Below are 17,792 nucleotides of genomic sequence, written 5' to 3'. Positions count from 1 at the left end.
TTCATGAGTCAAATAGTTGCTAAGAAAAGTACTAGCTTTACTATGAAATTGTGAATAATCTGAAAATTAGAATGCCAAACTGAGACTTCATATGGCATATGCCCATTTTTATTTTTACCTGCCTTTGTTATTCTTTGTTTGATATTCTTTATTATTAATAAAAGGTTACTATCTTTTTGGCTTTGGGGACACGATTTTTGTGATTTTTTGTTTAATGTAAGAAAATATAACCTCAAATTATCTGAAGATACATTTGACATGTAGAGAAATTGTTATGTGGAAATCATTTCTCTTAAAAATAGAACTTCCGAATGTATTTTGTCTTGTAGTTTGAAAATCTGTCGAGCATATTGAAACTCCCTGGTAAAAAGACTTTTAACAACATGGACAGAGACTTTTTAGAAAAGAGGAAAAAAGATTTAAATGCCTATTTGCAGGTAAGGCCATTTTCCTATTTCCCATAGATTTCATTCACGATGATACAAACGTGGAGTGGATTTCCTCATTGAGTTAGTTTGATATAGCGTGTGCTTGGCCTGCAGTGACCCGGGGCTCTGCCTCTCTTAGCAGTAAAAACGAAAACACTGCTGAGCATTTTGGCTGTAATAGTGGACTAATAATCGATTTTGAGGAGTGTATCAAATTGACATGTAGTCTTTTAAATAGTTTATTAACTATTTCTATATTTAGTGGTAAACATTTTCTTTTAAGCACCAAGACTTGTTTTTTTATGTTTAGATGAGTATTTGTAGCATGTTTTTCAGATTATTGTATGTAAATACATCTATGCCATACCCAACAGTTAAATGCTCCCAGTTCAATACATAGTAACTTTTCACATGACCACAAAAACCAGTCCAATTTTTTGTTCTCCAAATAGTTCGAGAAGTTGACCTGAATATGCTTCTTGGATCCATCATCTTGGTCATAAAATTTCCTCATAGGAAACAGCAAAACATATTTTACATGTTACATATTGCACGGGCTGGTAGGATGCCCAGAGATGCATTTTACGCCTGTATACGCCGCGGCCCAGGTGGAGTTTATCCTAGTTCGTGTCTCAGAAGGACATCCCAGTGCACAGGGTCCATTGCTCAGCTCCTCCTCCTCTGCAGCCAACAGATAAGCTCTTGTTTGGGAGCAAGAATTTTTATCTGTTGCCTGTAGCTGTTTTCTTTCTTTTCTTTTCCTTCCTTTCTCTCCTTCTTTCTTCTCCGTCTTTCCCTCCCTTCTTCCTTCTTTTCTTCCTCCTTCTTCCTTCCATATTCTTCATAAGCAGGAGACTTGAATAGTTACGGTAGGGACTCATTGGTCACAACCTACGTAATTATTATATGGCTCTTTTAGAAAAAAAATCTTTTAGAAAAAGATTTAGGAAACTCCCCTTAGAATTGAGTGAAATTTAAAAGATAATATACTGAATATTTTGTTTAGCAGCGTTTCCTTTCATGTCTTCTCTTAAATATTCACTCACCCCTGTGACTAGCTTTGCTATGACTGTAATTGTTTTTACCTGTTGTCTGTACTGAAAGGACAGGAAGAGAACTCGAAACTGAATGCATGAACGCTGCGTTTCTAAAACTCTTCTTAAACATTTTGCCTGAAAAATATTCAGTTTTGGTTCTAGTTTTGTTTGTACCGTTGATGGCTTTTCCCAAATGAAGTACTAAAAGTCTGTTTTCAATGGTGGCTCTACTGTATACTTTTAACTGATGTATCACTCCTTGTGGTATAGAACGAACTAAGCTAGACTATATTAAGTTCATTAGCATTTGTGGAAGCAGTATTTTGTTTTGTACTTTTTAAATAACACCTGAAAGTTTTTATTTATGTATATCAAAATTTTGGTTTTATTAATGTTAAACTTTAGCATAATTATATGAAACAGTTTTCTACTGTGTTTGAATTGTGGAGTCAGAAAATAAAGTATTTTATATTCTTAAATTATAAGATATCTTACCCTCCTGAACTACCTTCATTTCCCTGTTAGCTACTCTTGACTCCTGAGATGATGAAAGCATCCCCAGCCTTGGCGCACTGTGTGTTTGATTTCCTTGAGAACAAAGCCTACAGTAAAGGGAAAGGAGATTTTGCTCGCAAGGTAAGCATAGTGTTAAATTTCCTTTTAAGATATTCTTTCGTGGCTCCTTTTTAATAAAAGAAAAATACAGATTTACACGTTTTAAAATGATATGCTAAGTGCATCTAGGCATGTTGGCTTCAGTCCGTGCACTGTTGCCTGGGATATCTGTTAATCCTAAAGATGGAGGAGAAAGACCACCAATCCAAATCATCATAACCACATTAATCAAGCAGTTAATAAAGACAAGTTTGTGTGTATGTGTGTATGGGCGCTCTCTCGCTCTCTCTCTCTCTAAAAGTGGGGTTCAGGATATCAGCATTGGATGGGAGGAAAACAAGGTTTTTATTGCTTAGGGCTAGAATCTTTCCAAGTGGGAGATTTGGTGGGCAAAATCGGGGGCGGGGGGGGTACACAGGGAGAGCATTAACTTGAAATGAAGACCTGACTACCAGATGGTCATAAGATGGTGATAACAATCCTTGGAAACAGAGATGTGGTTGCTGTTTCCCAGAACAGGCAGTTTTCAATGTGAGACTTGATAGATATTCTCCTAAGGTCCTGTTTTCAATGTGAATCTTGATAGATATTCTCCAGGTCCTGTTTTTAGGATTCTACATGTCAAACTGGACATGGTGGCACAGACCTTAAATACCCAGGACTCAGGAGGCAGAAGCAAGCAGATCACTGAGTTCAGGTCATCGTGGTCTACAGAAAGAGTTCCAGGACAGCCAGTGCTACACAGTGAAACCCTGTCTTGGAGAAACAAAAGAGAAAAGGAATTCTGCCTGTGTGTTCTTGATTAAGAAGGAATACTCCATAAAGCGTGCACATCAGCCTCACTGGTGGCTGTCCTACTTTTCTGTGGCTGTGGTCAAAGACCAGGACGACTCTCTGGAGCATATGGTGTCAGAGCAGAGGCATGGCATCAGGGACAGCTGGCTGCTTGTATCTGGATCTGCAAATAGAAGACAGAACACTGCAGATAGCTTGACCCTGTAGACCTCGGCACCCTACCCCAGTGAAACACCTCCTTCCAAGCCCGTGTTTCTAATCCTTGTCCAGCAGTTCACCACCTGTGGGGCAGTATTCAGATATATGGGTCGCGCTCACTCAGAACCTCACACTCCGTCTCTGGCCCCCATAGGCTCGTGGCCATACACAGTGCAGAATGCATTCAGTCTTCATAGCTTTCAGTTTCAACTCCATGTCCAAAGTCTCTTCTGAGTCTCAAGGCATTCTTTTAACTGTAAACCCCTGTAAGAGTTAAAAGCCAACATCAAACTTCCAGCATGTGATTTCACAGAATACACCTTACTATTCCAGAAGGAGGGTCGGAGGGGATGTTGGATCCCAGCTGTAGCTGGAGGTTTCTCCCCACCCGCCAGTTCCCGAATAACTGCTCTGAGGCTTAATATTAATTACAAACTGGCCTGTAAGCTCAGGCTTCTTATTAACTAGCTTTTACAACTTAAATTAACCCATTTATATTAGTCTGTATTTTACCATGAGGCTCAGGGCTTGTTACCTCACATCTTGCTTCTTTGGTGGCTGCTGGTGTCTCCCTGATTCTGCCTACTTTCTCCCTGTATTCAGTTTGAGTTTCCCGCCTAGCTATATTCTGCCCTGCTGTAGGCCAAAATAGCTTCTTTATTAACCAATGATAATAAAACATATTCACAGCATACAAAGAGTGTGCCACATCCCAAAGCAAGACCGAAATCCAGGAGGGAAACTATGAGTCTGTAACTCTAGTTCCGTGTCTGACATCAAAAGGCCCAGGTGGCTGCCCCCTTCCGACTTTGCCCACTGCAGTGGCGTCTGTCTCGACTCGTCTCACTCTCTCTGTAGCCCTTTGGCAGATGTCTTATGCTATGGCTCATATTTCACTATTGCTTTGGATTATGGGAAGGTATTCAGAATTTCAATAATTAAACAGTGAAGGCTTATATTCCTTTCCTAACAGTATCCTCAGTGAGATTTTCAAACACATATATGAATTATGAAGATACATTCTAAAGTACAACAGGTGTGTGTGTGTGCGTGCATGTATGTGTGTAATGTTTAGTGCAATGGCATACTATTGACAAGAAAATTATTTTGTCTTCCCATGGTATATTTCTATATTTTCTTAGGCTCCTGAGTTGTGTAACTGATCTGAATATAATTTCTTTTTTGCTTTAGATGGACACTTTTGTAAATCCGCTTCGCAACTCTATGAGGAATGTTTCAAATGCAGTCAAATCCCTTCCTGATAGCTTGGCAGAAGGAGTGACAAAAATGTCTGACAACGTAGGCAGAATGTCTGAGAGGTTAGGGCAGGACATAAAGCAGTCCTTCTTTAAGGTAAGCAGCTTCCCCAAACTGCCAGACATACGTCTCTAGGAGAGAAAAGCTAAAGGGACACTAAGAATTCTCTCATCAGTCTGTCGTAAAATTTTAAAAATTCATTTACAGTAAATTTAGCAAAGTTAATATTTTACATCAACTTACTACACTGGACTGTATTGATTCTCTAATGGTGTAGATTTCTTTTCAAATAAATAAGTTGTATTTGCGGATGAGTTACACTTAATATTCACTCAGATATATAGTTTAATTATCCTGATTCAGACAGTGGAGGCCCATCAGGTCAGTCAGGAGAGGTCCTCCCTGGCCAGTGTGGTGTGTACACCCCGGGCCATACATCCCGAGACCTTTATTGCGTTTTTCACTTAGGCTCGTAAAATCATTTTGATGTAGTTGTTTGTTAAGTATGTTATCAGAGCTGTAAAAGACAACCCATAAACCTAACACTTGAATTACAAACTAATTCCATGTGAGTCTGAATGACACAGACACATAATTGTTGAATGAAGATTTTTTTTCTTACTGGTAGAGACATTTCCTTTTTCATTAAACATTGTACTTTGAGTGGGCTTTGTCCTCATGGTGGTTGTGGACACCTGGACCGTGGGCTTGAGTGGCACAGAGCACCCGCAGATTCCCAGGGTCTTCAGGAAAGAGCAGCCTGGAGCTCTGTTCCTGGCCATCCCCAGTGCAAAGTCGAGAATGCTCAGCTTTGTTGATATTTGCACCAAAAGTCAAATCCAGTGCTTGCCTTTGCTTTGAGTTATGATGCTGTTTGGGTTACTTCACTGGATACCGTGTTAACTTTTTATCATTTTAAATGTATAGGTGCCTCCTTTAATTACGAAGACTGATTCAGATCCTGAGCATTGTCGAGTCTCAGCTCAGCTCGATGATAATGTGAGTTCATCTTTACTTTGTGGTTCTGTTTTAGCATAGGGTGGCAGAGCTTCTAAAATAAATGTGCGCGTATCATTCATTCAGATTCCCATGTTGGGTTAAACATGGTGAATCCTTAGGGACTGAACATGTTTCTGATATCAGCACTCTTCATTTAAAAACAAACAAATCCCAGAAATTACCTGTGCTAGTATAGCCTTGGAGGTTTTCATACTTTATACTTGTGAATAGACGACAAAGGGGGTGCTCCGTGGCCAGCGTCGCTGCTCAGCTCTGTGAGGTCTTCTGTGCTGTGTCCTTCAGTTGTTCTTTCTCAGAGTTTGTGTCTTTGTAGGATGTGGGCTTAATCTTATAAGTTTGTATATGGGACTATGCATAGAACTCTATGGACATTTTAGTTCATATCTTAAAATTGAAAAAGTTAAATACACATTCTTCTACTTAGAAATTCAATTTCTGAGTCCGAAAATGTATATAAATTATATAAATTAAAATTTAATATGTGCTACTAAATACTTTTCCAAAACTAATTGTACCACTATCATTCTCACCAGCGGTACATGAGAGTTTTAATATTCTGCATTCTGCAGAGAGCCAGCATTTGTATCTGTCATTCAACCTTCCCATGGTCATACTGACGTAGACGCATGTATATTGTCACCCATTCAGTGGCCTGTTTGTGGGTGTCTGAATCTTTCACTCCTTTTCCTATTGGCACAGTTATCTTTGTTTTTGTGTGTTTCATTAGTATGGATACAATCTGAGTACGAGTTCTTTGCTGTGTGCGTGAGTGTGTGTGCGTGCTCATGTGTGTGCATGTGCACGTGTGAGCCCTATATGTAAATTTACCAACATTAGGGTCACAGTGATGCTGTCCTGTGGTTTTACAAACCCTCTTGCTTTACCATGGCAACATTTAAATTTGCACTTCATCTCTGATTATTGTATGTGTGGATTGGATAAGCATTCAGCTGGCCTACGCACCATTTACTGGAAGCTCATCTTACCCATTGTTTTGTTTATGTGTGATTCAGCTTTTGTGTTTTTTGATTTGTTTATGGGCTCTGGTCTTTTAGGCAGATTTATTTTAAAGTTACAGTTTCACTTTTCAGTTTCCAGTTCGATTAGTTTATAATAAACTGTCTTTATTATTATTTTTGCTTCAAGATTCTTTTGGAATACTTCATGAGTTTAATGTGTATTATCTGTAACATCTTTTACTATGTGGGTGGATTTTATAGTTTATAAAAAACATATAGTTTATATGTTTTTTATAATGTCTTTTCAGATTTATGTTGTTATTTCTTCAGATAATTTAGCAGTATTTATTGTACCACGGTAATGAAGTGTGTCGTTCTTCCCTCAGCTGTATTTAAGTTATAATCTGTCCATTTGTGGCATAGGAACTACACTAATCAGTGCTTGTAACACAGTAGTGAAAGTGTAAAATCCTTGCCTTTCCTCATTATTCAAGGTACGTAATTGATCAGGAAAGTGGTATCAAACTGTTGGAATTTTAAGATGGCCAGCAGTTACCTAAGTTCTTAGTCAGGAACTGCTTTCTGCTGGCACGCATATTCCCACGTGAAAGCATTCCAGCTGGTTTTTATTATTATTTTGCACTGTTGACTGGAGATTTTCGTGATTAAAGTATTTCTTTTTAATTGATAAAAACTTTCCAGATAGCATATTCTGATCCTGCATTTTCCTCCTCCATCTTGTCCCAGCCTTTCCCACAATCCACCTACCCAGTTCTACCACCTGTGTTCCCTTTCTTTCTGTAGAAGACAAGCAGGCACTCCTTTTGGTGGTGCACACCAGTAGGATTTGCTGAAGGAGATGGAGGCAGGAAGATCACGAGTTCAAAGCCAGCCTGGGCCACACATAAAAAAAAAAAAACAACAAGCAAACAAACAAAAACACCCAGAATTTTTAAGAAGAAAAAATACAAGAAGTTCACACATGCACAAAACCATAAAAACATAAAATTGGAAATCATAATGTATAAGAAAAAGACCAGTAAGATAAAAATTGCCTAAAGAGAGCAATGTGAGACTAAAAGTCTTCTAAAAATTATATTAACTTGTAGGTGTACTAATTACATTCTTTTATGTTTGCTAATTTCATTTACTAATTAATTATTCCAATTATATAAAGTATTAATAGCATAGTATTAATTATGCCAGTTAAGGCATAAAATTTCCAAAAAATTATGTTTTATAATGATAGTTTAATTATTTACTAGATTGTACTTTAACTTTTTTCTTTCTGAAGCTCACCAGTTGTTGTGGGTTTATATGTTTGTAAAAACTGTATATAAAGCATTAATTAAGCAAAAACATACTCTTTTTCTGTTTCAGCTGTTAAATATAGATGATAAGAATACTTTTCTTCCTTTTTTTTTTTTGTTTTGTTTTAGAAGCAGGTTTTCTCTGTGTAGCCCTGGCTATCTTTAGAACTTGCTCTGTAGACCAGGCTGGCCTCAAAGTTAGAGATCCGCCTGCCTCTGCCTCCCAAGTGCTGGGATTAAAGGTGTGCGCTACCATTGCCCAGCCAAAATTTTTTTATTTTATGAAAAAAATATTTTCAGAAAATTATTATCTATTTTAATATTATGTTACCAGATTGCTAAAAGCTAGAACTAATTTATATTTCTATAAGATTATCATGAATCTTAGAAATTACTTAACATTGCAGGGTTATAAAATTCTAGTATGTAGAACTGTCATGTGTAGGCACATTTTCCCTGAGTTAAGATGTTGTGTCAGCTTTTCCTCTGGCATCTCCAGTGGTGATGTTTGCTCAGTACAACAGTCATTTACAGTCTGAAGCTCACCAGTTGTTGTGGGTTTTCTTCTCTTTTTTTTTTTTCCTTCCAGGTAGATGACAATATTCCACTTCGGGTAATGCTTCTTCTAATGGATGAAGTGTTTGATTTAAAAGAGAGAAACCAGTGGTTACGAAGGAATATCAAAAACTTACTGCAGCAGCTGATTAGAGCTACGTATGGGGACACCATTAACAGGTAGCCACTCCCTGCTTCCTTATGGAGAGCCTGGTGACTAGCCTTAAACTTGACCTCCATAAGGGAATGGGTCGGTTGTGATGAGGGACTCTTTCCTCAGAACTTTTTAAGACCATTACCCCACTCAGAGTGCTGCTCTGAGACTTGTGGTTCTACTCGCCTGCTGAGACTTGAAGATTGCTCATTCAGATTTCTTTCCTTCCAGGAAAATAGTCGACCATGTTGACTGGATGACCTCGCCCGAACAGGTAGCTGACTCGGTGAAGCGATTCAGGTATGTCTTAAGACACTTCTTCCATATAGAAGAGTGTAATTGCTATATGTATTGTCTTTTAACTTAATGCCTTCCTTTCTTTCCTGGTCTTGACACTGGTTTTGAGGAGCAAAGACAGAATTATAAGCATATTTGAGACTGCTGAGATACTTAGAACAGGTGTCCTCTGTGTCTGCACTGTGGCCCATGTCCCACCCCACCCTGCACATACACATATGCATATGCACACGTGATAACTGACAAACATTTGTCCTGTGGAGCTATGGACTTTTCTAAACTTTGCAAAGGTGCAAAGAAAACATTTTTCAAATGATTAAAGTGATAGCTGAGATTTTATCCCATAGATAGTTTTAAGATTGTTGAAATAGTATTAGAAACCTGGGTCTGGTGGGATTTGGAGGAGGGGTAAGGGGATCAGAGGTTAACCATCAGCCTTGGCACTTGAAAACCCTGTTTCAAAAGTGTAACATTTCTTATCATAGAAATCACTCAGTGAAGATTTTGGAAAATTGTATCTGACACTGGTTTAATCTTTAAATGAGGACAGTACAAATTAAACAACATTGAGACAGTAATTTTTACGTTTATACTCCAGAATTTGTTGACCACTCTGCCTGTCAGGCACTGAGAAGGGAGAGATAAGATGCAGTTTCTTCAGAGTAAGGCAGAAAGCAAATAAAGAAGTGAGCCCCTCTGTAACTATGAAGACAGGCATACATAGGAGCTCCTGTTCATTTTAGTTAGGGCAGGTGAATTTTCAGATTGTACTTAACTGGGGAAGTTTAGCTATGGGTGGACCCTTTCTCCAGAGATGAATGGATTGATTGTCTTAGCATGTAGAACATTCACACAGCAAAGAAGGTTTTATCTCCTTATAGCCAAGGTGTTTCTAGTTTTCACTAAGATGATTTCTCTGAAGGCATGTCCAGTGGTGATGGTGGGTCTTAGTTAGTGTATTTGTACATGGCAGTATTGAGAGGACGCCTCAGGGTCAAAAGGTAGACTCTGACTGTCTAGGGAGTCTCGTTCCTCCAGACCTTTTCAGTTCAGGTCCCCTTGGAACTAACATCAAGAAACAGGATTGAAATCCACTAGAAGATGGAGAACAAGTTGTTTGTGGCATATACACAGTAGACATTAACTTGAGATTCCCGCTGTCTGAGTTAGCTGGGGATTGGGATGGCATAGCCGAGACAGACTGGCTGTTAAGCTGCTGGGCTTTCCAAGTTCATGGTGCTGTGGGTGCATTTGTATAAGATGCTTGCTTAGTAGGTGCTTGCTTTGTCATGTGCTGATCCACACTTTCCATTTTATTAGTGTTTGCAAAGTACTAGGGGCCCAGAATTTTTCTGCTACTTTGTGTGTATATTCTTTTATACTTCAACTGAATCCTGCTCTTGGATTATGCTTGTTATTTGTCTATATAAAATTCTAATGCTGTCTTGCTTTGAATCTTTCATTTCTTAGCAGTTTGTAATGATGTTATCAACTATTGTCATTACAAAATGAAATCTTTACAAATAATATTTAATTTTCTTAAATAGAGATGCATTTTGGCCCAATGGCATTTTAGCAGAAACTGTTCCATGCAGAGATAAAGCAATCCGAATGAGAACAAGAATTGCAGGAAAAACAAAATTGTTTGCAATTATGCCAGGTGAGTGAACACTTTTAATTAAAATTCGATGTATTTGTATTTTTTCTGACATTACTTTTTGATATTGACATCATTTTTGTTATTCTGTTAACTGCCAGACAGTGACTTCCTATCTGCTGGGCACTGCGCTTGGCATTGTGTGTCCACCCTAGCCAGTCCTCCGAGCCGTCCTCTGCAACAGCCCTGCCCACCCAGAGCTGTGGTCAGCAGCAGGACTCTGACTGCTGCTTTGAAACCTTTAGAGAGCTGTGTAAAGAGAACATGACGGATGGATGGACTGTCGGTCACGGCGTAGGGACAGCCTCGTGTTTGTTGTTATTTTAAGGATAGACTTGAGTATAGTTGGCAGACTGCTCGCCTGGCATGCACAAAGCAGTGGATATAGTGGGCATCACAGATGTGCTTTTTATCCCTGACCCTTGACCAGCCTGGCTGACATGAGACCCCCCCCGCCCCCACCCCGCCGCCCACACACACACACACACACACACACACACACACACACACACACGAATGACTAGATTCCACGTATGAGGGATAACATGGGGGGGGGGGTTCTTGCTTATTTAGTATTATGCCTTTTAAGTCTGCAAACTGCTAAATTTTTCTGTTCATTTCTAATAGCAAAATAATAAATTTTTCTGTTCATTTCTAATAGCAAAATAATGGTTTTGTTTTGGGGTCGCTTATGAATAATTCCAGGACGCTCATAGACAGCTCTCCAGCGTTCTGTCTGTGGTAATTTGTTGTTGTCCGGGTAAGCTCCAGCAAACCTGCCTCATAGTCGTGACAATGTTTCATTATTTTTGCTTTTGTTTTTCGAGGCAGGGTTTCTCTGTGTAACCGCTTTGGCTGTCCTGGAGCTCACTCTGTAGACCAGGCTGGCCTCAAGCTCACAGATCCACCTGCCTCTGTCTCCTCATGCTGGGATTAAAAGTGAAGGGCACCACCTCCTGGCAACTTTTTTATTCTTAACTTTCTCTTGCTGGAACTCTAAACCCCAGTCCCGTTTGTCTACCCTCATTTCTCACCACTTTTTATTTACTTCTTTCTCATTTGTTCTTTGAAGTTCTGTTTGCCCAGGATAATCCTTAATTTCCTTGTCCCTATCCTTGTCCTGCCCAAGGAACAAAATCAGCTGCAGTCATTGTTGTCCAAAGGACGTTTTCTTTGTTTCACTGTAAGCATCTCCACACCGTGAGCATCTTAACTAAAATTGTACACATCTGTATGTCTATAAGGATATGGATTGTTAGAAATCTTCATTCGTGGGGTTGAGGGAAGAGCATTAGGATCGTGACTCTAATCTGGAACCTGTGAGCTCGGCTCTGACGCTCCTGTGCATGCTGTCTCTAGTGTGGGAAGGCGGTGCTGGATGCAGGTGCTGTTCACATCTCACTCTGCTCTGGCTCTTTCCATTCTGGGTTCATGATCATGATGTCTGCGGAATGAAGGTGTATGTTTCCTCTGCTCCCTACAGATGAACTGAAGCACATCATTGGAGCGGAGACCACACGGAAAGGCATTCTTCGTGTCTTTGAAATGTTTCAGCACAACCAGCTAAACAGAAGAATGGTGTATGTCTTCTTAGAAGGCTTTTTAGAAACCCTATTTCCACAGTATAAATTCCGGGAACTTTTCAACAAACTTCATTCAAGGTCAAAGCAGATGCAGAAATATAAACAGAAACTTCAAAGTACTCAAGCGCCTTCTTTACAGAAAAGGTGACACTCCAACCTGTAAACCTGGTGTGCTTTTCTCCAGGACTAATGGTGTGACTCACATACTGTTGCATCTACACCAGTAAAGACCGTGTCTCCAACCAGACCCTAGTCCATCCATAAGACTGGGCCTTCTCATCTCACCTGTAATCCAGCCACTACCAAGAGAGAATCCTGTGTCTTAAATGATTTGGTGCATACTTTGCAACATTGAGAGGATACTGCCCCGTCTCATTCAAGACTGGAGTTCCAAATGAATCAACATTGTCCACCAGTGGTGAAGTGCCGGAGTGTTCTTAGGAGCTAGGGAGCGCACAGCAGTGGGTCCTCGGTCACGAGCCTGTTAACTGTGCACACTGCGGTGTGGCTGGGGGAGAGAGGGCTGTGTCCCTCGGTGACCTGCTGTCACGTGGGTCAGCAGGTGAGCATCTCTATAACAAATGTTTCAAGGTCTGGGAAAAGTGACAGGACGCCCTTAGTGTAGGAATAACCCTTCCCCAGAATTACAGTTTGGTTGTGTAAAGTAAAGCGCTATAAAATAGAACCAATCAAAACTAGAATTTGATTGGATTTATTACTCATTGGTATAAATCCCCATTGATTTTTATGTGCTCTAAGGGCTCAGCTCGCTCTTATGGTACTCCACTCTCTCCTTTTCCTTTGGCATTCTGTGCAGAAGAAGCATGTGGTAGCTCTCTTATAAGTTCAAATTTTTTAAAAATCTTTTAACAGATTACTGATTATATAGAAGGGGAATTATTTATTGTAAGAACTGCCAAATACGTTCTGTTCTTCAAAAAATTGGAAATTTAAACAGTACTCTATTAAAAGGTACCATATGATAACTTTAATCATATGATCTAGACATGCCTTAGGTAACTACCGACATAGCAAATCAAAGGATTAATGAGCTTATAGTCCTATGTAAACATACAAATGCCTAATTCTACTATATGTACATATATGAAAATAATGAAAACAGAACTGTACTATTTTTTAAAATATGCTTTTATTTATATTTCGCATAATGTAAAATTCTAAATAAAGCTAGTACACAAAACCCTTTGGTGTATACATTTAACTCCCTAATATAATTTTATATATCAGTGAAGCAAAATACCTTCTCCAGTTTTGAAGCCTTTACATTTCCTGGTGTTCCCCATTTGTCCTTTAAGAAGTCTTCATATCCCATGTATGCAGGATTTCTGTACTTTTAAATACTTCCCATGACTAGGGGTTTGGGATATATCAGCTCTTTTTGTTTTACAAATATTTAACACTAAAACCTTAAAATAGTGAAGCTACTTTTCAGACCACGAGCCAGTATCCTGGAGTTAGAACGTTTGGGTGCTTACAGTAAAGGTCAGACAGAGTATTGATGTCCCTGTCATTGGGAGCTTTGAGATTGGGACAGTATACCCATGTCTTGCTTTCACGTAGATCCTTCTCACCCAGGAAAGCCTGCGAACAGAGAGGAGCCTTCCCGCAAAGCTCTGTGATGTTCATCAGTGCTGTTGTGCATATCTCTTATGCATATATTCAGAACGTGTTGCATGTCTTTCAGAATTGCATAAGAATCCTTTCCTTGCAACTTTCAAGAAGGAGAAGCCCCTGTTTCTCTGGTGGGAGAACTGTTTCTTATACTCACCATACATCCTGCCCTTGCCCTGCCAGCCCCTTCCCCTACCCCAGGCTTAATGGATGTGTCAGACAGACCTGTAGGGAGCCAGCGTGGCCACCAGCGTAGTGATCTTCATACATGTCCCTGCCCGTTCCAATTATATTTTTACATGAATAAATCTTAGTATATACAGAAGGATTCATGCAAGAGCTAGTGTGTACATGTGAAATGCATTTTTATGTAAAATGAGAAAACTGACCGTTAACCAGGGGAAAAAGGTCATATAAAATGCACGTGCTCCTAATAGCCCTGCAAGACAACTGCAACCATACCAAAACGGAACAGTGAAAACACAACCATTTGAGCAAGTGTTTTTAAAATGAGTTTTTGAGAAGAGTTTATATTTCAGGAGCAGAAATGTCAAATGGTCATGTGTCTGCTTGCCTGTGCTTTCCCGTGGAGAGTGTGGCCGTGCTACGGCTGCGGATTACCTATTGAGTGACTTGGTCCAGCTGTGTGTTTAACCCAGACGCCAAGTACATTGTGCCACATGTAATAAAGTTGTTATATCTCGGGCATTTATTGCACATATGAGCATACACGAAGAAGCTTTATGTCTTCTCATGTTGAGTTTCTGAATGCTTTCAAGTCAGTAGTGCCTTTAGGCAAGGACCTTCAGAATTAATCATTCTTTTGGATTTTCTGATTTTTTTTCAAGTAATATATAACTACATAGAAACCAACACAGCTCATTCACCTAGAATCTGATTGTATGACATTAAATGTAGCACTCAGATGAGTATTTCTTATAATTAGGGTCTTCTATGTAGTTCCTGGAAACAGTCGTGCCATTGACCAATGGATGCACTTCGTTAGCCTTAATTTAAAACAAAAAATTCTTGAATATTTCAGTTTGATCACTATAAGTTTTTGCTGCAGATTCTTGGGGAAAAATAAACAGTTAAATGTAACCTAAAAGTGTACCGATTTAAAAAAAAATTAAGAACACCCTAAATTTCACAATCCACAGTTTTAATTTTGTGCAATATTTTTATTTGATGCATGTCTATTTGAGTAATTGTAAAATAAGTACATTTTTAATGTTTTGAAATCTATAGTTCTGTCTTCTTAATCCAACAACTTCACTCTGTTGTTGCTGCACCTTAATTGAGGACTTGTTTTATAAGTCTTGTCACTCCTTGTGAAGTTCTTTTATCAGTAGAAAATTTTGCTTATGGGGGCGTGGCTCCTGTATTCTAAGGGAAAACTAAAGAGCACATTCTCGGGTTTGTTAGAAAATGTCCTTGTGCATATCACTGTCCATACATGTCGGTCGTGCCTACCTGCTCTGTCACTGCTCCCCTCTCACCAGGGGGATCGTCAGAATGTCAGTTATTTTTATTAACTAAAAAGATGAAAATTTTTATTTGGTTTGTGTTATGTTCTGTCCATTAGAAAATACTAATAAAGTATTAACAAACACTTTCATTGAGTTTACTTGGTAATATGTGTTATTTTTAAATGCCTGCTCTTGTTTCTACAATCTCTGTGTTCTTTAATTTCAATTTGAAGTTGAACAGTCATGTTTGAAGAATATAAATGAGCTACTGTGAATAGTGAAAATTAGCTGAATTTGATTTTTTTCCTTTTATGGCTACACAGTCTTAAAGAAACTTTATATTGTCCTTTCACCTAAAATTATATAGCGATTTTCCAAAACACAAAGATTGAGAAATTGTAATTCATTAGCAAGTTGTATTTTATGTCATTTGAGATTCAAATTTTGGATGGTATTTTAGACATGTTCTTGCTTTGTTTTGTTTTGTTTCTTCAAGACAGGGTTTCTCTGTGTAGCTCTGGCCGCCCTGGAATTCGCTCTGTACACCAGACTGGCCTCGAACTCACAGAAATCTGCCTGCCTCTGCATCCTGCGTGCTGGGATTAAAGGCGTGCACCATCACTGCCCAGCATGTTCTATTCTCAAAGACAGTTGATGTGGCATGTAATAATGTGCTTGGTTAAGATGTGTTTAGCATTCTTGGCCTAGATCACAGACTGCTCAGACATCAAATCCCTAATACCTCACTAGGAATTGGCATAATATTTCTTAGATGCTCTGATTATCAGTCCCTCTAGGATGTGTTGTGACAGGGAGTCTAGTGTTGCACAGAACACTACAGTGGTTACATCCGGAACCTTGTTCAGGGCGCCTTGTGACAGGGAGTCTAGTGTTGCACAGAACACTACAGTGGTTACATCCGGAACCTTGTTCAGGGCGCCTTGTGACAGGGAGTCTAGTGTTGACAGAATACTACAGTGGTAACATCCGGAACCTTGTTCAGGGCGCCTTGTGACAGGGAGTCTAGTGTTGCACAGAACCTTGTTCAGGGCGCCTTGTGACAGGGAGTCTAGTGTTGCACAGAATACTACAGTGGTAACATCCGGAACCTTGTTCAGGGCGCCTTGCCGGGCCTACCCATTTCCTAAGCTTCACTGCTCGGAGAATTCCTTGGTGTCCCTGAAATGGGGAAGATGTTTCTAATGATGACTCGGGAATCCAAGAGACATAAAATGAGGGTTAATTAAAATGCACTCTTCAGCTCAGGAAGGGAGCCTCATGCTTTTCATAATGCGCTTCCTGCGGAGAATGAGTTCTTTAACCAGCCAACTTTTGATAAAAACACTTCCCCCACCTTTCAGCGTCATCGTTTTTCCCAGAAGGAAGTATTGGAGCGTTTAAGAGTGCAGACTGGAGTTAACTGCCCAGGGTTCTAATTTTGGCTCTACTGATTTCAGTCTACATGGCCTTGGCAGCTCTTATCTCGAATGAAGTAGGAGGTAGTTTCTTCCGGAGCTGAAAATGCCTGGCCGTGGCCTGAAGTACACATTTAGTGTACTCAAAATACCATGTTCTCATGTAAGTTTCGTGAAGGTTTTATAAATCAAGACATATTTCAGTTTTATTGGTGGGACTATCAGGTGGGTTATGCCAAAGACTGCTAAAGATTCAGACAGTGCAGTGAATCCTTAGCCTTTGGATTAGCGGAAGCTGATAATGTGTACACTTCATAAATAGTTTTCTAGTAATCAGAAGGCTGGCTGTTAGCTCACACTCAGAAGTGGACTATGAATATAAATAGTTTCCTAATAATCAGAAGGCTGGCTGTTAGCTCACACTCAGAAGTGGACTATGAATATAAATAGTTTTCTCATAATCAGAAGGCTGGCTGTTAGCTCACACTCAGAAGTGGACTATGAATGGCTAGGACAGGAGCTGAGACCCAGCCCAACATAGTTTGACTTTGACCTATGTGATAGGTGTTTCGACAATTGCAGAGGTTCTCTTATCAGCGAGTTTGCCTTGCAGAGAATTAAACCCAGATGTGGCTTCTAATTTGGGGAGCATCAGTTCACAGCCTTGTATCTGCAAAGGGTTTGACCTTCATAGTGTCAACAGGACAGTCTTGTGATTATCCAGCATGTTGATATATAGATAAAGGACTCAGAATAACATCTGGCCTCAGATAAATATTATGGGAACGTCAGGGTCGTGGCTATGTTCTAAACAATGAATGTTTTGCTGATTTCATACACTTCTGCCTTGTTATGGAACTCTTTCTCCGAGCACAATATGACCATTCTCAGATGTCATAGGCTGCGGGGGACAAAGGTTGGACCTACTAACACTGCTCAAGAGGCAGTGTGCGTTCCCTGTCCCTCTCTGCAAACACTAAGGACCTAATGATGTCCTTGAGGGGGAGACTGCCCTTGCTTGGTGTTACTGCCCTGGAGTTGCCCACACCACTGGAAGTTCAACTCATTTTGGTTGACTTCAGTGCAGTAATTTCTTTGCTCTTATCTTGGTGTCTTATCTGGACTGAACAGAATGTGTTTACATGACAAAGCCATGCAACAGTCTGCCTTTATAATGTTGAGGCACCACCTACCCTGACAGAAGTTTAAGTATATTTTGCTTTGTGTGTGTGTTTGTGTGCATGTGTGTGTACATGTGCATGTGACTTCTCTGTGTGTCCATGTGTGTGTGCTGTGTGTGTGCATGTACATGTGTGTGTGTGCTGTGTGTGCACACGTGTGTGTGCGTGCGAGTACGTGTGTGGTGTTATTTCCTTACTGGGCAATGTAGGTCCCAATGGTGAAGCCAAAC

General features: G+C 39.8%; 1 protein-coding gene across 3 annotated transcripts in view; it reads left to right on the top strand.

The window, feature by feature from the left end:
- Positions 1-15,120, top strand: part of Snx13 (sorting nexin 13) — a 94,627-nt gene extending 79,507 nt beyond the window's left edge. For all 3 annotated transcript variants that reach the window (XM_075948400.1, XM_075948401.1, XM_075948402.1), the window contains exons 19-26: positions 330-437; positions 1,991-2,101; positions 4,265-4,426; positions 5,258-5,329; positions 8,209-8,354; positions 8,560-8,628; positions 10,173-10,285; positions 11,766-15,120. In XM_075948400.1, the coding sequence (XP_075804515.1) occupies positions 330-437; positions 1,991-2,101; positions 4,265-4,426; positions 5,258-5,329; positions 8,209-8,354; positions 8,560-8,628; positions 10,173-10,285; positions 11,766-12,013 (1,029 nt within the window). In that variant the 3' untranslated portion in view covers positions 12,014-15,120. The remainder of the gene's footprint in view (positions 1-329; positions 438-1,990; positions 2,102-4,264; positions 4,427-5,257; positions 5,330-8,208; positions 8,355-8,559; positions 8,629-10,172; positions 10,286-11,765) is intronic.
- The last annotated feature ends 2,672 nt before the right edge of the window (positions 15,121-17,792 follow it).

This window comes from Microtus pennsylvanicus, chromosome 14, assembly GCF_037038515.1.
Source record: "Microtus pennsylvanicus isolate mMicPen1 chromosome 14, mMicPen1.hap1, whole genome shotgun sequence".
NCBI classification, from domain to species: domain Eukaryota; kingdom Metazoa; phylum Chordata; class Mammalia; order Rodentia; family Cricetidae; genus Microtus; species Microtus pennsylvanicus.
This window is presented reverse-complemented; position numbering and strand designations above follow the sequence as displayed.